Source organism: Micropterus dolomieu, linkage group LG02 (genome assembly GCF_021292245.1).
Source record: "Micropterus dolomieu isolate WLL.071019.BEF.003 ecotype Adirondacks linkage group LG02, ASM2129224v1, whole genome shotgun sequence".
Taxonomy (NCBI): domain Eukaryota; kingdom Metazoa; phylum Chordata; class Actinopteri; order Centrarchiformes; family Centrarchidae; genus Micropterus; species Micropterus dolomieu.
The window spans coordinates 10,395,672-10,418,397 of record NC_060151.1 but is presented as its reverse complement, the minus strand read 5'-3'; the positions used below and the strand labels follow the sequence as shown (position 1 = coordinate 10,418,397).

Below are 22,726 nucleotides of genomic sequence, written 5' to 3'. Positions count from 1 at the left end.
TCAGAGGCCAACATTCCTCACTTAATAAAATCCTTGCCTTTATGGTTGCTCACTCTACTTGGTTTAGATTATGTTCTCTCTTCAAGGGAATCACAACAGTTTGTGTGATAAATTTGAAGTATCAATGTTTGTTGATTTCAGTAAACTCGTTCATGTACACCCTGTGAAAACAATGACCATGTTCTTATTGTCTGACACAGCATTTTGTTGGATTTATTGTCTTTATACCTAAGCAACTCATTCTTCATGTCTATCCACTTCAGGCATTAATACACCCTCTTCACAGCATATATTTTGACTTCTCATCGCAAGAAAGTATAATTAATAACATGAACAATGGCTTTGTTCTACTTTAGTGCCCTGGTAAGTGTATTGTATTTGCCTCAATGTCAAACTACTTTGGCACAATCCAACCAGCAGATGACACAATTTGTGCTCAGTGACCTGTGCCTGACAGTGTTGACCTTTTAGTAACCTTTATATGCCTATGGGCAACCATCTTGGCCAGCTTTTTGCATATTTTCATCACAACATTTAATTCAGTCACTCCTGAGAGGGAACAGTGTGGCCACAGGTCAGTTCCACTGTAACAAATGGAGGTTAAGTGACTCTTGTTTTTCCCACTACAGCTATACTTTCACTGCCTTAACTTCCCCCTTCAAATTGTTTTTTTGCTTAAAATAATTCCCTTTATACGCACCAACTAAAATTTCAAGAAGAGTCAATAGGGAACAGTTGTGACTTCATATGCCAAGGTCAAGACTTTGACATTTGTAACATGATTCAGCCTGTTATTGGTGGAGACGGGCTGGGTGAAGTGTACCACCTCGGGGTATGTTATAAAACACACATTGGGCCACGTGGCTGCGCTAAGTGCAAGAATGCATACATGCACCCTCTAAATCTACAGTAACTGTCTCTGCTACTTGGCTCACTTTCACCTAATGTAAACAAAAACCCAAAAGTAATGTTAGACTTAACCTGATGTGAACATGAAGGTCATATGTAATGATAGTATTAGTTCACATACAGCATCTCACAAAAGTGAGTACACCCCTCACATTTTCGTAAATATTTGATTATTTTGCCCTCTGTCTATCCCTCCATCAAATGTTTGAAATGTCACTGGACAGATTACATGTGCTGGCTGCAGAGGGAGAGAAATGTCATGCATGGAAAAAAACGCTGACGTATCATACTGCGTGTGTGTACAGTATGTTCGCTATATGAAGTTTCTTGTGTGTGTCAGTATACAAGTCGTCCCGCAGCAAGACTTGAGGTGTGAGAGCACCCCTCACATTTTGTAAATATTTGATTATATCTTTTCATGTGACAACACTGAAGAAATGACACTTTGCTACAGAGTACAGTAGTGAGTGTACAGCTTGTATAACAGTGTAAATTTGCTGTCCCCTCAAAATAACACAGCCATTCATCTCTAAACTGCTGGCAACAAAATTGAGTACACCCCTAAGTGAAAATGTCCAAATTGGGCCCAATTAGCCATTTTCCCTCCAACAGTTACAAGGTCTCAGGTGTGAATTGGGAGCAGGTGTGTTAAATTTAGTGTTATCACTCTCACACTCCCTCATACTGGAAGATCAATGTGGCACCTCATGGCAAAGAACTCTCAGAGGATCTGAAAAAAAGAATGGTTGCTCTACATAAAGATGGCCTGGGCTATAAGAAGACCCTGAAACTGAGCTTCAGCACAGTAGCCAAGACGATACAGCGGTTCAACAGGACAAGTTCCACTCAGAACAGGCCTCGCCATGGTTGAGTGGAACTTGAAGTTGAGTTCACGTGCTCAGCGTCATATCCAGAGGTTGTCTTTAGGAAATAGACACATGAGTGCTGCCAGCATTGCTGCAGAGGTTGATGGGGTGGGGGGTCAGCCAGTCAGTGCTCAGACCATACGCCGCACATTGCATCAAATTGGTCTGCATGGCTGTCAAGCCTCTTCTGAGACCAAGATAAACTTATTTAGTTCAGATGGTTTAAAGCATGTGTGGTGGCAACCAGGTAAGCCTGTCTCCAGACCTAAACCCTATTGAGCATCTGTGTGGTATCCTCAAATGGAAGGTCTAGGTGAGTAAGGTCTCTAACATCCACCAGCTCCATGATGTCATGGAGGAGTGGAAGAGGACTCCAGTGGCAACCTGTGAAGCTCTGGTGAACTCCATGCCCAAGAGGATTTTGGCAGTGCTGGAAAATAGTGGTGGCCACACAAAATATTGATACTTTGGACCCAAATTGGACATTTTCACTTAAGGGTGTACTCACTTTTGTTGCCAGCGGTTTAGACATTAATGGCTGTGTGATGTGATATTTTGTGAGGGCACAGCTAATTTACACTGTTATACAAGCTGTACACTCACTACTTTACACTGTAGCAAAGTATAATTTCTTCAGTGTCATCACATGAAAAAATATAATCAAATATTTACAAAAATGTGAGGGGTGTACTCACTTTTGTGAGATACCGTACATGCTGCATGTGAACACATCTCAAGTCTTGTTGCAGGACGACTTGTATACTGACACACACAAGATATTTCATATAGCACACATACAGTACACACACCCACAGTACAACGTTTTTTTCCATGCATGACATTTCTCTCCCTCTGCAGCCAGCACATGTAAGCTGTCCAGTGACATTTCACACATTTGGTGGAGGGATAGACAGAGACAGAGGGCAAAATAAAGATATAAAGCAGGAAATAAATGTGAGAGCAGTAAGAAGAAGAAGAGTGTTTTTAGAGAGGTTTAAGCAGGATTTGCTGCCGCACATACACACTAACATGCTATCCCTTATTGGAACTGCAGTGTTTCCTGACTCTCCTCATCTTTCATACTTTCTCTGACAAGTTTCAATCCCCGAGTCCCACCACCTTTCTGTCACCCACACATACAGACACACACGCTGCCGGCCACATTGGACTTTCTCTCCAATATGTCTTTATTTTTGGCCTCTTAGCTGTCACCCCTTTGCTCCCTCTCTCGTGGTCTAATTTTCTTTCCCCTCTCATGTTTTTGCCCTCACCTTTCCCTTCTCCCCCTCCTGTTCATCTCTCCCTTGCAATGGTGAATGATTGAGATGCCACAGCGAGTGACAGGCTGTGACTGCAAATCCTGTTTCGCAGAGTGTGTTTCTTTCACCTCCTCCCCTGTTTCTCCTCTCCCTCTCTTCCTTCTTCTCTCCTCCTTTCTTTCACCCCTTTTCCTCCTCCCCCTCGGGCATCAGCTCCTGCATGGTGGCCAACACTGGCCTATCTTTGATCCCCCATAATGCCTTGTGATGGCTGTGTCAGCTCTCAGCCTGGTCTCAGAGAAACTATCTAAGCAACAAGCTAAGATCAATAGCACAGTGTCACGAGGGAACTGTTTTCTCTGTTGGTCTTTCTCCTCTCTCTGTCTGTCTGATTATCTCATTCTCTCACTATTCCTCACCATCTCTTTTCTTTTTCTCAACCTCTGTGTTATCTATTTGTCACTTTCTGCAACCTTTTCCACCCCACACTGTTCTTTCTCTCCCTATCTTGTCATCTGTCTTTTTGTGATTTATTCATTTTCTTTTTTGTTCTGCTTCCCACCTTTGCCTGCCACACACGCACAAGCATGAATGCCATGAAAATCCTCAGTCTCACTTTTCCAGCAGAAACAGTGCTGTTTTCTTCTGCGTAACCTCAGTAGGTCATTGACACAATTACAGAGTTAAATTGCTTGTCTGAGCTTGTGTTTACATGTAGTTTTCCTCAATATGTTACCATCTTTTTTATACAAAAAGGAAATAGGATTTGACCTCAAGGTGTCCAGAAAATGACCATTTTTCAAAAGGAACTGGATATGGCAATTTCTTAGCAGAGTGGAGCACTTCCAAAAATGTAATTTGTGTCCATAGGGCAGACGTACAAGAACAATTTGTTCTCATCCCAGAAACAGGGTACCTTATAGGTTGCACTTGCCGGGTCAGGTCAAGTTAGCAAGAATCAATATGCAATGTTAGAATTTCTAAATAAAACTATTGCTTAATATTATGAAATGTCGCAATTTGGTGAAGTTATGGCACCAAAACTAATTGGTTAGGTTTAGGAAAAGATCATGGTTTGGTAAAAAACATAAAACTACATTACTTACATGACTTCACTTCATGTAAGTTAAGTAGCATTACTTAACTAAAATCAATCAATCTTGACTTTTTCTTTCACATGGGAAATAGGTCTACTTTGAGCAAAGGGTGCGTTGAGCTATGATGCTAAAGGTCGCCATGTGCGTTGTAACCAGACACCGAAGGATGCCCTGGAAATGAGAACGGGCTGACATGAACCAATCAATGACAAAACTGACACTGGGTTTCCCATTTTCAGCAAAAACAGAGAAAGTGCCAGGTCAAGCATTGTTCTGCCAAACCATGTAAGCCACTGTAGTAGGTATCTTATTAAATTATCCAGCATGTGTAGCTATGTGTTTAGTGGACTAAGAAGGTAGGCTACTACACTACAATATGATTTTGGTCTTCAAAACAGAGAGTCTACCGCCATCCTAATAGCACTGAGAAGGCTGTACTTAGGCACAGTGGTGCTTTTTGGTGCTAAAAGCTAACATCAGCACACCAACATTCTCACAATGACAGTGATTTACTATGGTCACCATCTTGATGTTGCGTGTTGGCATGCTAACATTTGCTAATTAGCACTAAACACAAAGCACAGCTGAAGGGAATGTCATTCGTTTTGCAGCAATTTGGTCATAAACTAAAGTATTGGACAAAACAAAACAATTGACCTGATGATCACCTGAAAATTAGCTGTTTTAAAGTGGGCCAACAACACAAATAAGTCCAGATACTTCATGTTCAAAATTCAATATATGTGTGGCAGAAACAAACAACACAACAATCGCAGCCTCTGCTCAGAACCAAGTTGAGCAATTCATGTCCCTGGAGCCACTAAGAAACCAGATGATTGATGGCAGTGTGTGGGATAAGAGTGACAGTTATACAGAATTATAGAAAAAGACCATTATACTGTGGCCGAGCAGCAACAGGCGAAAAGACAAAGCAATGACAGTGATTCTCCCATGTTGGCTTTTATTGAAGGACCTGCCACTTCCCCTCCTAGTCGTTTAGGTTAGTTAGAGTAATCAAGAGTAAAATAGATCAATCACAACATGGACATAATAGTGACATTACAGTACATATGTGTATAATTTCCAGGTGTGAATACAAGGATGCTGTCAAACTGTTAATTATCCAAATAGCATCCAGATGCAGATCACAGTTTAATATGCAGCATAAATGATGTGTTGATTAGTCCTTGTGTTGCAGATCGTTAATTGTCAGGATGGGATTGCAGCAGTGTGTTTTGACATATGGTGAGAGTACTGGGATGAGGATGAGCACTGTGAAGAAATGACAGTGGGTGGAGGAAAGTTTGAATGACATCCAATGTGGGATTAAGTTTAAGTGTGTGGATTAATGGTTAAATTAAGAGAGATTTTAATGATAACAAAAGTATGAAGTGTGTGTGTGTGTGTGTGACAGAGAGAGTGTAAGAAAGAGCGCTTCTCTCTTTCCGCTGCTGGTAGATAAATTATATCTGTCACGTTCACAGCAGTATACTGGCAGTTGTATATAGCTTCACTTTGTTACATGACAATCTCACCTACTCTGTCACACACACATGCACACACACACACACACACACACACACACACACACACACACACACACACACACACACACACACACATTCTGTGAAGGTCTGTCTCTGTTGGTTCCAGTGATTGATGTAACTATTGTAGTATCTATGTCAGTACTGAACCCAACTGGTCAATACTGCCTTATAAAGAGAGAAGTAACTACAGACACAGTGAAAATTCAAATTAAAGTTTGAAGGCTCTTAGCCAAACTGTATAGCAGATAGACTTGCTGTAAACAAAACTTTAAAAAACCCAGTTTGTAAAAGTTGCATCAATAGTACAAATTTTCTGGCAACACAACAGGTGAGATGTGCATCTTTCAATGATAATTAAACTACATATTACAGTACAATACAATATGTTTACATTTTTACATGTACTGATATTTAAAAAATATTGATTGCTTTGTGAGGAGGGAGAGGCAGAATATTTTCAGATGTGCAGGAAATTGCCATTGTTGAAATGGTAATTGACAACAATGCAATAAAAGTGCGGGAAATGTGTGACAGTGCAGGGAGTCAATATCACTTTTGGATGTGATGTCCTTGAGAAACAAAAAATAAGGACGAAGCAGTCTGGTATCAATATGTCCAGGGAAGATGTCTGTTCAGTAATCAAACAGGGAACATACACGTCAATGCATAATGTAAAGTCATGTAAAACTGTTCATTTACTGTATTTTAGAGAGTAATGGAGCTGGAAGCCAGGGAAACTGCACATCTTTGTGGATGAAGCTGGATTCAATCTGGCAAAAACACGCAGCAGGGAAAGAAATGTGACTAGACAGAGAGCGACTGTGGATGTCTGAGGCCAGAGAGGCGCTAACATCACAATGTGTGCAGCACTGTCCAATGATGGTTTGCTGTTACACAAGCCACTCATTGGCCCCTACAACACGGAGAGACTCACGTCTTTTCTGGATGACCTGCGTAATCGCCTCGTACCAGCAGAGAAGCAAGAATCTCCCCTACCTTTGTTGTTGTGTGGGATAATGTGGCATTCCACCACTCTACTGCAGTCACTGTCAGGTTTGCTGCACACCCCATGATGTCAGTACTCGTCCTGCCTCCATACTCCCCCTTCCTAAACCCCATAGATGAGTTTTCCTCTGTGTGGAGGTGGAAGGTTTATGATCACGATAAACCACTTTTGACCAATGCATATTTGCCATTTAAAAAAACTGTAACTCAGTTTGACTAGCTTTGTACAGCAGACTAAAGGAGGCTTTATGCTTCAGAATCTGTTTTCAAATATACTTGCATTAGGTTCCCATCTAATATGTCCCCACAGGTAAATACTGAATCACAGAAACCACTGAAACTATAAACAAAACATTTCCCTGTGAGGTTTCACAAATCTGATCGGACATAGATGCTGCAGCCTGATCTGTGTCTGCTCACAGGTTAGTGATATGGAAATGAGTCACTCTTTCTGGCTTCAGTCTTGTCTGGTTGGTTTCCTTCCTTGTCTGTCCACATGTCCGCCTCCCCTGTCGTCCTGCCCTAGTCTTTTCATGTGTGTTTTATGCCACAGTGTGTGTGTGGGTGTGTATTACAGTAAAAGCAGGCTGCTGGTTTGTGCTCTCTAAAGCCCATGGCCGTCACACAGCACATCGACTGTCATAACAGACCTGACTCCCCCTCTGAGGATCACGCATGGTTGAGTGTGATTAGGTTAAACACGCTCTCTGAAATGACGTGATGGGATGTGGCATTATGTGTGTGTGGGTGTGTGTGTGTGTGTGTGTGTGTGTGTGTGTGAGTGTGTTTGTGCTGGACAGAAAGGGAAAACGAGAGAGAAAGAGTGTGTCTATGTGTGTCATTTACGTTTGTGGCCATTTTTATGCGCAGTACTCACATGTGTGAATGCTGTGTGTGTATTTTTCTATTCTTAAGGTGTGTGCTGCTCGTTGTGGTTCCTTGTTCTTTTTTGTGTATGTATGTGCTTTTGTGTGTGTATGTGTGTGTATGTATGTATATGTGCCAAGGACTCCCATGCTGCTGTCCAAGAGCTCTGGCTTTCCAACGTGAGACTGATTTCAATCAGATATGTTACAGCATAATTTGGCTGTGACCCACACACACACACACACACACACACACACACATACACACACACACACACACACACACACACACACGGAGCTGCCATGCAGAGCCCAGCTAAGCCACTGTTTCTTTAGTGATATCTACATCAATTTAAGCTCACAGCAGGAGAAACCTTCACAGATAGAAGGAGACATCTTTATCAAAGACATTATGCTGCTCTGTTAGTTCTTATCAGTTTCAGTTATGAAATTACGCTTATGAATCGGTCGTGTACAGTCGTGAAAACCTGTCACCTTGAATTTTCTTGCAACAGTTTCTTTTCCTGTCAGTGACAAAACGCTTCATGGCTGCAAAACAAAGCCAAACGACGTGTGACGTAGGTGAAGTGCCTAAATCGAAGGAATAGGGAATGAAAAGAAGCTATGTTTTGTCACTTTAGTCCTTTCATGGAGATAGAAGGTTTCCAAAAGACACTTCCCTTTCATCTGATACCATCTCTAAGCTTGTAATCATAGGACTGAGCTTGTACAAGATTGCTGGTTTGATTATGGAAAATTGCTCTAGTTGAACATGACAGGACACATGTACAGATTCTCAGAGTGGTGTAGAGCAGTGAAAATTACCCAACTGGATGGCTCATGGGCAGATCTGCCTGTGGTCAAACTGTAAGATCCCAAATAGTTGCATCCCTATCCTATCATAATCACAATAAAGCAAGCTTTTTTTACACACTAAAAATCTTACACACTAAAAATCCACGGTTCAAAATTGATCCAACTTGGGACAATTTAGCTCAAAGGCATTAATGGAAAACAACAGAAAAAATGGGTCGTTCTGACTGTATTATTTTGTTATTATTGTTTGGCTATGTTACCAAATCTACTCTACTTCTTTATAAACTCACAGTATGAAATATCTGCTGAATCTCCCACATCAAAACATGTACATAAGACATAGTAGTAGCGGGGATCATGGGAGTTGTTCTCTTCATTGTTAAACATCCATTGCAGATGAAAATCTATCTGACATGACTCTCATGTTCCCAGACAAGGTAAAGTATTAATGTTTTATTCACGTTGCGCTCAATCACGTTCGCTGATTTCCTTCCTCACTTTCATGTATCCCCTGTTTCCGCAGAAGCTATAGCAACTACAGAGGGTAAAGGGGATATGACGCCATTGACAGGCGACCAAATGAAAAGCACCATTAACTTGAATAAAATTACAGATTTCTATAATATGTGTATCGTTGCAGTTTTGCTTTCCATGTATTTGTGACAGTCTAACACAGGGTCAAAATAACCATATTTTAGTTTGGGTAAATATCCCAACAGTAATATAAAGAATAACACTAACACATTGTCAAAACAACCCCTTGAGTTAATCCAGTATTACAGAAACAAACTGCCTTGTAAAATATTGATGATTAATACATCTTAGCAGACAGGCAGAGTTTGAAATAGTAAAGATAAATGTCTTATCCTGTAAATAAACATTATTGCTGGCGTATTTTCTGCCATGCCATCCCAGCCCCCTTCGTCATCTCCGTCCATGGTAGTCAGCACAAGTGCTACCCTTGGCCTGATACATTAACTAGACCCATTGAGTCCTCTATGATAGGGGTTATGCTTCATTATGACAGAATAACAGAGTCAAAATGGAGCCCGATCCATCCCAGTCGCACCATAACAGTAATACTATCAGTGAGCCTGCAGCAGTCGAGGCTAATGTATAGCCTCGCACTGCACCTCACTCATGGGGATCAGCAGCTGCTCATATCAGTATCCAACAGACACATGCACACACACACACACACACACACACACACACACACACACACACACTCACACACACTCTCACACACACTCTCACACACACACACACACACACACACACACAAATCCACATTCTCACTTTGAACTGCCTTGCCACTCATGGCTCCTTACACATAAAAATCCCACCTTGTGCCTGCACATACAGGACTGCTAAATGCCTTAGCATGCTCTCACAGTGGAAAAAAAACTTTTTCACTATTCACACCATCTCTTTAATCTCAAGATTTTAAAAATCCTCTTCAGTGTGTCACATAAAATCCTAACAAGAATGATAAACTGAAGAGTCTTTTGCTTTACTTACTGCTATGTTCATGTAAAGTTTGGTGATCTTATAGCATATAGATACAGACACGCAGGGAAAACGTGCTCATGCTTACTCCTACACAACTTTTTTCTTTTAAGGTCAAATGTGTGAAAAAATGTATCAATCCATAATGATTGACCTTCGGGATGGCTGGAGGCAGAAGAGGTGACACACACACACACACACACACACACACACACACAACACAGCCTCCCTCAGCCTTTCTTGACATCTCCAATACACACACATAAACATACACAAGCACAAACTCAGGTGGGCAATACACACCCCCCCCCCCCCAGTACACAATGACAATGTCTTGCCATTGTGTTTCGTCATTTGTCTCTATTGAGCTAGAATTCATGAAGCGTCAGTCAACTCTACCCACGATGGGCAGGGGAGCTCTCGTGACTGCTTGGTGCATGGGGTTGCAGAGGGGGGTCTGGTGTCCTTCAAATGACTGAGAGAATATATCCCTGCACCGAGCTGGATCAATGCACGCACACAAAAGCATGCAAACACACCCATATATACACATATACAGATATGCCTGAAGATATTCCACTGTCTGTTATGAACACTGTAACACAGATCCTCTGTAGCAGCTGCAGGGGTCTAAATGTATTAACTTCACAAGAACAAGAACACAGAGATCCACATGAGCTGATCCTGGGCAAACTAGAAAAAAATCTCCTAACCCTATTATTATACATGTATATACATATTATATGAACATATATAATATACCTTCATAAATAAGATCAAGCAGTAAAATATAGTTCTAGGGTTGGAATCTTCATGAATACTCATAGTATTAGATAAATAAAATAAAGTAATTAAAGCATGGGTTTGCAGGAGGACAGTAGGACTGTGAGCAAAAATTATAGAGGCCATAGCCAGGATTTTAGAAATACTGAGTTTGTGACCCTCCAAGCCCTCAAAATTGTACCTATTCAGTTAACTGCTAAATTATATTTCCTGTTCTTTGTAATTTCCTGCATGCAGGGTGAAATGCCAGAAATATAAATCTAGATACTAAATCCTTACCAATAGTAACTAAATTGTCAATTGTCATGGTCAAAGAAACAGTGGAATCAGCCCATAAAATGCCGTCTATGTGTACATTCTCCTCTACGGGCCTGCTTCTCTGTCTGTCCCTCAGTCATTGTGTCCGTCAGTATTCCTAAAGTACGTGCTTACCTGGAAGTTGCATTTATGTTGTATGTATACTGTTGATCAGACAATATTTCCAATCAAAGCACTGACCGTCAGTCTTTGGTTTCTGTCTGTCTGACTCTGTTTATCAGTCTCAGTCATTGTTTTGGCGGCTCACTAAAGCTGTAATCTGCCGCTGCCCTGGCTTATTAATAAGCCTGTTCTGGATATTCCCCCTCTGTGAGTTGGTTGACTTTCAGCAGTGGTGACAGATCTTTCCAGAACTAGGAGAAATAGAGCGGCACCATCCATGACTATGCACTTGCTTCTGAATAATCATATTTTCTGCTTAAAACATAAATTGCTTTACTTTCATGTTTTTGCTTTCTGATTTATTTTCTAGTACCATGTGATGTTTTATTTTCATTTTAATTACATCATCCAAATTACATTATTGTGGGAAAAAGAAATATAAGCTAACTAAGCAACTAACTCATTACTCATTTACTTTTTGTGCTTTTATCTGTGTTTCAACACTGTACTTTCATCACTGTGCCTCTAGGTTTAGTCCCTGTAACCCCAAAAGTTTTCTTTCAAGTCAGTGCAATTCAACTCTTGAACTCCAAAAAACACCACAAGGAACATCAGGTCTATTTATTGTAGCTCTGTGATCATTTCTGGGTGACTTTAGAGTTCAGAAATGAGGGATCAGACAGCCCAGTCTGCAGACACTAAGGCTACGATTTAGAGAGCGAAAGAAAGAATGAGAGAGGAGGGGAGATAAAAGTGGAGGGGACAGAGAGATGACAGAAAAGGCGGAAACAGAAAGAGGGAGAGAGTGCTTGAGGGAAGCAGGACTGTGAGCAGAGAGAAGGCAGAGGATGAGAGAAGATTGGCGGCTAATGAGAGGCAACTGAAAAGGGGAAGACTGAGACAGGAAACGAGATGGTGGGGGAGCAAAGCTGGCGATGCACTAGAGGATTATCAGCATGACTTACCCACCCTAAAAATCAATGGGGAAATCTCAGTTTTAGTGTAAGGGCATCACGAATAATAAAAATATCACTTTCAACATTCAAGATGGGTTTCACAGACTCATCCAAATAGATAAGAATAGATGAGAATAGATAATGAAAGCCAAAAAGATACATTTCAGTGATTATCATTAAAAGAAAACATGAAAACATCTGAAACTCAAATGTGTAACTGGGAAATGTTTTTAAAGCACTTTAATATGTTTTTAGACTGGTTTTGACTGTGTCAGTATAGTTTGGGCAGAGGGTGAGATACAGATTAATAGAAAGAGAAACAGAGAAGCTGATGTAGAGAAGGAAAATGCAGACACACATTTCTCCTCTCTAAGTCAGACAATAAAAGATTATTGCAAGGCCCATATGATGGTCAAGAGAAATACACAAAGATCCAGAGGAAAAAACTCAAGAGTGAAACACGAAGAAAGCTTTGTCTACAACATTTAAAATGACATACTGAGGGGTAAAACGGAAGGAGGAAAGAAACCAAGATTGGGGGTAGAAGCTTAAGAAAATGGGGTTGACATGCTGCGGTCTAATCTAGCCAACTAAGAATATGCAGAAGGATTGCAATGCGCTTTTGTTGCAGTCCAGATATGTTAAACAACTTGCCATCTCTAAATCAGATATGGAATTTATCTCCTAGTTAGTATACACTGAAAAGGTTGTGGAAATAAGCAACATTAAACAAGAGTCTACAGCCATGCCGGTTGCTCTGTGAGGCTGTACATAGACACAACAGCACTTTGAGCTAAATGCTAAGAAAAGTCAGGCGATCACCAAAGTTGTTACGATTCATCCTGAGGGGGACATGGATGTCTGTATCATGGCAATCCATCAAAAAGTTGCTGAGATAACTACGTCGCTCGAACCGTGACATGTCATAAAACATTAGGCTTATTCATTTTGACGTGCAAAATCACTGACATCATTTAGATACTTTTACATGATCAACTGTGAGTTTGCAGTATCTTGTGTAAAAATCTGTTTACATCTGAATAAATTGTGGATTTTTTTCTATCAATTTGTGTACAGCAAATACGTAGTTACTACAGCAACTGCTCCTCTGGACTGGCTTCAACACTTAGCCATGGTGGTTACAGTTACATGAAGGCATGCACACGCTGGCATCTGTGTTGATGTATTGCAGCTGCCAAGTGTGGTTAAACACATTCCTGTGATCCCATGAAATGTGTTCTGTTCTGCAATATTAAATCTGATCGTATGAGACCAGCGGTTAAGGGTCAGTCGCAGGCCACAGTAGCCATCAGAAGGCAAGTGAGGTCGGGATCAGCCCTTTCTTGTATACATGCAGAAAATAATTTTAATAAAAACTCCCATGAAACAGCAGACTGGCAAGGAAGACCTGGGGTCAGTCATTCAGACATAATGGTAAGACAAAGACAAAGATAAGTTGGCCTGAAGTACAGACTGTACAATATGTTCATGCACATGTGCATGTTTTCATGCTTGTATGAACATATATTATATACGCACACATATATATTATATACATATTCTTAAACCGTGTTTGATCTGTTCCACTCCCTTCCCTCTCGCTCTGTCTGTCTTTGTCTCTCTGGAGGTGTGTCGTTGACGAGCTCAGTGTGGATATAACTGGCACTGGCCCCATGTGGCACTGTAGTGACGATCCACAGAAATCAAGGGCGCACGGATGTAAACAAACACTCTCCCTCACGCACTCCTGCTCACACACAATCACACACACATACACACCCGCCCCCTGCCTATAGTACGTCTTTTCACTTAACACCCGTCCTGCAGGCTCCCATGATACCCATTTCCTTGTTTTGATTTCAATGTCATACTGATCCTATCTACCTCCTCCTCTCCTGCTTTCCCTCTCTCTCGGCACCAAACACACACGCCCTCTCTCTCCCTCTCTCTTTGTTTCTTTCCATTTCCCTCCTGCTCTACCTCTTTTAAAATTCCCTCCTTCCATCTGAACCTCCCTTCCTATTCCTCTCACTCTGATGTTTTTGTTTCTCTCTCTCTCTGCCTCTTTTCCCTCTTTCACAGGCCAGCAACATGCAAATTATGCCCCACAAATGCAAATCCTTTCCTATCTCAGAAGAGACCTCCAGTGAAGAAGAGTCCGCCCAGCTCAGATATACCCCACTGAAGTCTTTTCCTCCCATAACAGAGGGGCGTTGTTTGTTTGAAGGTTACCTCTGAGAACTGCTGAATAAAGGCATCACACATGTGCATGTGATTATTGAGGAATAATTTTTTAGTGTGTTTTAAATGGAGGTTGCAATAACAACTGGCATAAGTCCCAATGGTTTATATCTGTGTTTGGGTAATTTCATCATTGGTACAATAATTGAAACTCATGTAGGATTTTATCATTGTAATAGCGTATGTGTAACAATGTAGCTATGTAGCTAACAAATAAACTAGCTAATGGTTCCATGGTTATGCTTAAGAAACTGAGATAGACAGCAAGCACCAGTGCTTTGAGCTAAATGCTAACACAAAGAAAATGTGAACACGCTGATGTTTAGCAGCAATGTTTACCCGGTTCGCCATGCTCGCATGCCAACATTTGTTGATTAGTACTAAACACAAAGTACAGCTGAGGCTTATGGGAATGTCATGTCAATAGTTTAGCAGGAATTTGACTATAAAACAAGTTGGACAAATTGAAATCAGAACTGATGTAGCTACATGAAAAATGAAGGGATCACAAACGTTATTACAATTCATCCTGAGGGAGACATTAATATTGGTACCACATTTCAAGGCAATCCATCCACTACTTGTTGAGACATTTCACTCAAAACTGCAAATGTGAACGTGGAGGTGCTAGAGGACTTAATGGCAATCCAACAGACCAACTTTGGTGTACAGTGACTGTCAGCCGTTGCTAGAGCCATGGTACCAGCGTGGTTAAAAATGCTATTTCAGCCAGGCCCTGATTTCAGCAGCTTTAACTTTATGATTTAATACATGCTTCCTCAAAAGATTTTTCTTGAGGTTAACAACTTGGTTTGAGGTTTCCCACCTGGTTCTTGCAAAGTCAGTTGATGGAAACCTTCCCAGCTGTTTTCCAGCGGTGCTGTCCATGGTGCTGAAAACAGATGACAAGATAAAGAAAGCAGAATTTCTGCTCTACTCTGTGCAGTCAGTGCTACAATTGGAGGCGATGTTCGCACGCCTGACATCAGCAATTAGTGATCTGGGAGTGTTCTCGCATTCCCAGCTTTCCATCTTCCTTCCCGCTCTTCTTCTTCTACCATCTGTTTCCTTCTCACTCCCCCTCCCCTGCCACACATTCTTATTTACATCCCATCACCTCATACTCTCTCCATCTCTCATTCCCACTTTTATAAATAATCACTAACAGTCTCACTTATTTGTACCTTTTGTTTTTTTGTTTGTTTCACTCTTTCTGATTTCCGGTCCTCTGCTTTATGTCTGTGGAGATCTTTTCTCCTTCCTTTCCTCCATTATTCTTTCAAATCCTTGCCTTCATCTCACCCATAATTTCTTTACGTCCTTCTACTCTTCCTTTTCCAGCCCCTTGAAACCTGCCCTAATCTCTTCTCTATGTCTGTACAGCAAAACACAACAAATTGTGTGTGTAAGAGTGTGTGTCCAGTCTGTGTTGTGTGTGTGCGGAGCAGGGTGACTGTCCTCAGGGCAGCTCTCCACACCAGAACAGAACCGAGCAGCAGCTGACCAGCTGTCCCCCTTGCAGCTAGCAGCATGTTGTATCTTCTATCTAGTCTCTCTATCTCTGTCTCCGTTCATCCTTCCTGCGTCACCTTCTCTTTTTCTTTCCCCCACTCTTTCTCTCAGTCTTTTATTCACTTGCTTCTTTGCGCTCCAACTCTCTCACACATTGTACTCGCTCTAACCAGGCCTCTCTTTTGATCTGCTTCCTCTTTTCCTCGTTGTACAGTGGACAGCGTCACACCCACCGCTCATTGTCATCATCAGCTCCCTTTCATCTCCCTGTCTCCTTTCTTTGCCTTCGCCGGTTCTCCCCTCTCGTCGCCTCCCTTGCTCGCTGGTTCTCCCATTCCATGCCTCAGTAATGTCAATGTTAAGGTATGTCTCCTTATCTAAGTTTCATCTCCTCCCTCCCGTCTCTCTCCACTCCCCATTACCTTGTTCTTTGTCTTTGTTCAATAACTTCTCTCTGTCAAACCCTCTTATTCTCTTGAGGCCCTTTTCCCTCCACCATATCAGCTGTCTTTTGTAACCACACAATAACTCTTGTCTTACTGTTTCACCGATTCTCTGTACCCGTCGCATGACCTCGATACTGTTCTTCCCTGTTTTACTTTTTCCCCCTCTCTCTCTAGCTTTCCTATCTTTCTGTCAAATATGCCAGTCCTATACTTTAAATCTTGCCACTTTAACCCCATAGTTCATGTGTTACATTATGTAAAATAAACAGTATATCTGCGTTGAAGATGAGTAGAGGGGCACATAAGAAAATCATTCTATTCTCAGGGAGGAAACATGAGGATGCTGCTGTCTTCATTAGGGAAAGGGCTCAGAACTTGTTCAGTTGTATTTTCATCCTAATCAGCTGAACTCATTATTCTCACTGCACTTTCACTGCAGCTACCGTCTATTGCAAGCCACAGTGAATCTATGCACATAGAATTTTTTTTATAAATATGCAGAGTGATATGAAAGTTGTATATACTGCATTATTCCCTTGCAGTGAAATGTATGAGCTTGTTTTCATTCTAGATGAGAATTGCCTTTTTCTTGCTTGTGTTGTCAGCCTTCAGACTTGTTTTTCAGTTAAGTAAAGTACTGGACAAATGAAAGTTTTGACCTCATAATGCTTTTAGATGAAAAGTCAGTGGATCACGAAAGTTATTACAATTCATTCAGAGAATGTGTGTGCCAAATATTCATTAATCCATTAATCCATTTAGTGGTTGGGGAGAAATTTTGAAGTCAGATATATTCAACCTCATGGTGGAGCTAAAGTAAAAGTAAGAGGATGGCCAAAGTCAGCTCCTTCCTCTGGGAGTCAATAAATATATTAAATTAAATATATTAGAGTATACCAAACTGTATGGCAATATACCCAACAAACGCCAAGCTATTTCAGTCTGGACAAAAGTGATGGACCGACCAGAAGATCAGGATTTGTCACCCCTAGAGCCAGGCCATAGCATGGCTAACAACTGCTTTCTATTTGTAGATACAATTTAAGTGGCTTTTACTATAGACATTCAATTTTAAATGCTTTTTCAGTTAAAAAGCAATTATGTTGTCATTATTATCATCATAAGCGTCTACTGCCCTCTCTCCCTTTGTCTCTGTCTCTCTCTTTCTCTCTATTTAAGTGGCCTGGAGGATTAAATGTGTTTAATTAAGAGGTGATTGTGAGTAGACGGCTGACACAGCAGGATCAGGATGGCTTCATCCCATTGCCCCTACTGTCATCACCCTGTATCCCCATTCAGCCCCTGCTCCACACATACAGACACACACTCACACATACACACTCTCCTCCATATGCCCACCCTGTCTATCCCTCCTTTAACACCTTTCACATCCTTCCTTCTGTTATTTCCTTTATTAATATCTTTTTAACTACAGGATTCATTCTCCCTCTTTCTACCCTGAGTATACCACTCAGGGTTGCTTGCAAATAATTATTCTTCCCTCATGAGTAACTTAAGTGCTGGCATTTTAAAACTACATGTGGGTCCTTGCTAAAAGGCTGATTAGATGTTGAAAAATGCAGAAAAATACCAAGACAAAGTAATAAAAAGCAGAGGATGTAAAAGGGGGGATTTAATAGCAGGGGAATAAAGAAATGGATGCTATGGAAAGCAAGACATGAGAAAGCAGAGTGCTAATAAGCACAGTATGGGGTGAAAAAGAGGCCACAAAAGTGTTTATTACAATGGTGGAAAGATGAAAGAAAAGGGAGAAGCCTCATAATTTTCCTTTTGTCTGTATGTGTGGATATATACTGCATGTTTAAGTGCGTGCATTTGTGGCAGTGTCAAATGAGAAAACTATAATAATTTATACATGAACCAGATCATATGAAACATCTGGTGTCTTTGTTTGTATCTTTTTGATTCTCTGTATTCTTGCATGTTTGATAAAGCAGCTCTCTTTAGTGAATCATGTTTAGTGATGTCATATGGCTTTTCTGCATGCTTTGGTGAGTAACTACACATCAGCTTAAGTGGTTTACAATAAAGTCATTTACAACACAATATGACAAGTCATTCTGGATACTAGTAAACAGCTGGACCAAATGATAGCTCACATTTTTTCTGCTGCGCCTGAAAGCGAGGACAAAATTGTGAGGCAACAGGGACCTTTGTCCTTTAAAGCATGCCATCACTCTTGTCACAAATAAGCCCTCAGGAAACATGCCCACTAATTTGAGTCTCAATCCACTGAAGACGCATAGGGTTATATTGAGCATGAATATGTGTGTTTGTGTGTGTGTGGTCAAAACGTCTAGAGAAAGAGGGAGACAGATGGGTCACACAGTGTTCCCTCTATGGGTTTGGAAGCTGGCACACGGCTAATTACATCTTAATTAAACATGACCTATCTGTCCCTGCGCCTCCTTGCCCATGGATGACACATGTGTGCTTGTGTGTGTCTGTTTATGTGCAAGACCGAGAGACAGCGATAGAGAGTGTCAGTCAGAACCTCATATTTAAATGGGTCAATGGGGAGGCACGGTGGTGCAGTGGTTAGCACTGTCGCCTCACAGCAAGAAGGTTGTGGGTTCAAACCCCAGGCCTTTCTGTGTGGAGTTTGCATGTTCTCCAGTGTCTTTCTCAGGGACAGTGGGGGATTGAACCTGGGTCTCTCACACTAAAGGCATGTATCTTATCAACACCCCATGCAAGTCAAATTTTAAAGCTTTGTGTCCCAGTCCTCTTAATATATCCATCCCCTAGTTGCTGAATTGCTCTTGATTTGCCAGAGAGTTTCTTGAAAACATAAAGATTACAATTTGTATAGAAGAACATTATAAATAAATCAGCTGAAACACCTGAACACCACATGTTGAGAGTGTGTGAAAACGAGTTAGGAAGTGAGCAGAGAAGTTAAAACAGCTAAAATTGATGAGTACATGGTTAAAGTAGATAGCAAAACACAATGGATATGTGGCTTATAGTAAGCAGTTTATCCAAGTAATGAATTGATAAACTGTTTAAATAGCTAAAGTAAGCAATACACACTTAAAATATAGTTGGCTAAAGGTAACAGATTAATGGTTAGCTTAAAGTAATGGATACACTGTGGAAATATTTACCTAAAAATAACAGATAAATACGTGAAATGCAGTTATTTAAAATAAATGGATTAACTGTTAATAGTTAGCTAAAATGATACAGTTGGAATAGTCAGCTAAAATTAAGAGATAAACTCTTGAAATAGTTGGATAAAAGTAATGGATAACTGGTTAGAACAATTAGCTAAAAGTATGGATAAACTGTTGAAGCTAGGTAAAAGTTATGGAGAAATTATTTAAATAAATGGTGGCGTGATTTACTTGAGTTCATCTGACACAGAGGGGGTACGACAAAAAAAGTTGGGAAGCAATGCTCTGCGACACATCATATAAATAAATACAGTAGGTTACAAACAGTGTATATTACAGTGAAAAACAGCTACTTTTTCCATAGGACCTCTATAATTGCACAAGTTGTAGTTGATTTGCTGCAAAAACTCTTGTTACTGTTGTCAGTAATTCTATATCAGCTCAGTGTGCTTGCATGCAAACCATACAGCTACATAGACACACATGGAGGACTGACCATTGTTGGAGCGCAGTGCCCTGGCGGAGATGCCGTTGGTCCCTATGGGATGATGAATCCCGGTTCCATCCACCATTCCTGCCTCCCCTGGCTGCTTCATGAGCTCTGTCAGAGTCCTGAAGGGAGGAAGAAAAACACAAATGAAATGTATTAACTTTAGCATCCTGCATACAAACTGAAAAGTAGACAAAACCCTAAACAGAATGTCTTACAAACTTGACCCCAGCATTCAGAAGTGTTGACAGAAAAGAGAAAGCGTGCGTTTCCAGGTAAATGAGAAACCTTGAGGAACAAAGAAGACTGAAGTGTCAAATGTCATGGGAAAGAGTGAGAAAGATGATAATAAATGTTCTAACTGAGGATAAGAGAAGTTTGAAACAGATTGTTCACGTCCATAAAAACAAATCCAAACAGAAAACGCTCAGAATTAAACTCATACAGTGGAACCGAAGATGAAAAGGATGAGTCTCTGGATGTTTTCCAACTGGGAGCATCAATCATTTATATAAAAAATATTTAAAACAACTTCCCCTCTTGCCATCTTTTATTGTTTGATGCCTTTGAACAAGTTCTGATGCCTCCTCAAAACTGGAACACAGGAAGGAAAAGGCCCTCAAACATGCAGCTTTAACTCTTTAGGAGCACACACAACCTGGAGCTGTAAACAAGGACCTGGACGGTGTTTTGTGTCAGATAGCTGGTAGTTGGTTGATTTTATTCTACTTAGTGTGAGTATATCAAGTGAGCAGGGAGGATTACACAGTTAGCTACAAGAAACTGTTAAAACAGTTACCTAAAATATTGCATAAACTGTTGACATAGAAACCTAATAAATAAATGGTTAAAATAGTTAGCTTAATGGATAAATGGTTACATTAGGTAGCTAGAGCTAAAGGATAAACAACTTAAAGTAGTGGATACGTGGTTAAAATAAATAGAGCTAAAGGACAAACAGTTAGCTTAAAGTAATGGATAAATTACAGCGTTGATGAACGGGTACTTGACTTCATCTGACAGGGCTGTGGGGCGTAAAATGAACCACTAATCTAGTTTATGTGCTCAAACCTCAAACCTAAAGGATAGCATGTCATGTTGCACAAGACTTCATGATTAACATCAGACAGCATAACAAGTAACTCGAAAAGAAAGCAGGGACACTTTCACCTGAGGGCCTTTTCTCAACTGTTAAATGGTTTGTTTGAGGGATCTGCCAATCTTTGACAATTTTATGTGTTATCTTATGTTGGAATGACTCATTTATTTGATGGATGACCGTTCACTGTTGAAATTCATCATTTTGCTGTCTTTTAGCTCAAGAGGATGCATTCTCTTTTCTATTTTGTGCAAGACGAGAGAAAAATTATGTTTTTTAAGCGGTGGTTTCACTGAAATAAAATTATTTGTCAAAGTGTGTCTCATACAGAGCTGCATCACTGTCATACGTGTGATTGCAGTTTAATTGCTACAGTAAACAACGCTGGTTGCTACCCTTTTAGAGTGTCAGCTACCAAATTTACTTCTGCTAGTATTTGTTTTTAACAAGGTAAAGCAAAAAAACAGAACTTAAAATAACAAATCCTGCTGCACATAGATCTGCTCATATGAAAAGTTTTAGTTTATTTCATCATCAAATACTTATAAACCTTCCAGTATTTGCTCACAACGACAAGGACAAAAAAGCAGAGAATGCTTACCATCAACGTGTCGCCATTGACAAGGAAATTATAGCAACATAGTCAACAAATCAGCTGTGACCCGGGGGCTGCTATCAAGAGACCCATAAATATTTCCTCACTGTTAATCTCACTGTTGAAACCTTTCACACAGCCTTCTAAAATGCAATGGAGCACTAGCCTTTTCATTAGCCTGCTGTGAAATGATTGCCTGTGGTCACGGGAGCAGTAAGCATAAAAACATGAACACCTGTACAATATAATTCAACACAGTGGACTTGCAATAGGCACCAAGTATTATGTACCATTGTGAAAATTGTATTTATAATTAAATTATAATTTTTTTGAAATTTTGTATTATTTTTTCCCAAATCAAGTAACAAAATAGCATGTTTGGTTTGTGGACTGCCGTTTTGAAGTCTTGAGTTTGGCCGATAGGGCGCCGTGATGTTGAGTTTTTGCAACCAGCGGCACCGGACATGACCATATTTGGACGAGATGGTGGAGCTAACGGCCGTGTGCGGAGCTAGCAAGCTTGCTAAGCTAGGTGCATCTGTAATTCACGTTAACTGTCATTTTAACGGGGCTGCCAATTTTGTCTACACTGAAAAAACGACTTTGTGGTATGGTAAAATATATTAAATTACCTGTCATAATTTTTCTACATTATAAAATTAAGTTTCAGTGAGATCTACAATTTCTTAAGTAAACATTTAAATATTTACACATTTTATTCATGTAATACACTAACTATGTGAAAGGAGTAGGTTTTACTATAGATTTACACATACTATTTAAAAGCTTAATAGTCGCTGAATAAATACCTAAAAATACTAAGTAAATTGTAATCCAAGTGTGTGTTTACATTTGATTCTACGCATGCGCTTTTGGACAAGACAAGATACCCCCATTTTAGTGGTAATGGACCATGGCAGGGCAACGATATCTGTTTCTGTTTAAGACAGAGGTGCTGCATGACGGGGTTTTCTCGGGGGTAAGTAATCGTCTTTCTGTTTTACCTTTGTGATATCATTGCCACTATCTCAAGAGCTGCCTGGCTTAGAAAACCCCTGCCACATTAATGTTATAATGTTACCAGGACTAGAAAAAAACAATGTCCATGTGTAACTATGCTCAAAAGCTCATTTGTTTATTTAATTTCTATAATATAGAAATATATTATATATA

General features: G+C 40.4%; 1 protein-coding gene across 1 annotated transcript in view; it reads right to left on the bottom strand.

Annotated features, from left to right (window-relative positions):
• The window catches only part of LOC123986131 (protein shisa-8), a 93,468-nt gene that overhangs the window by 28,291 nt on the left and 42,451 nt on the right, over positions 1-22,726 (bottom strand). The window contains exon 2 of the mRNA XM_046074227.1: positions 19,866-19,981. Coding sequence (XP_045930183.1) covers positions 19,866-19,981 — 116 coding nt within the window. The remainder of the gene's footprint in view (positions 1-19,865; positions 19,982-22,726) is intronic.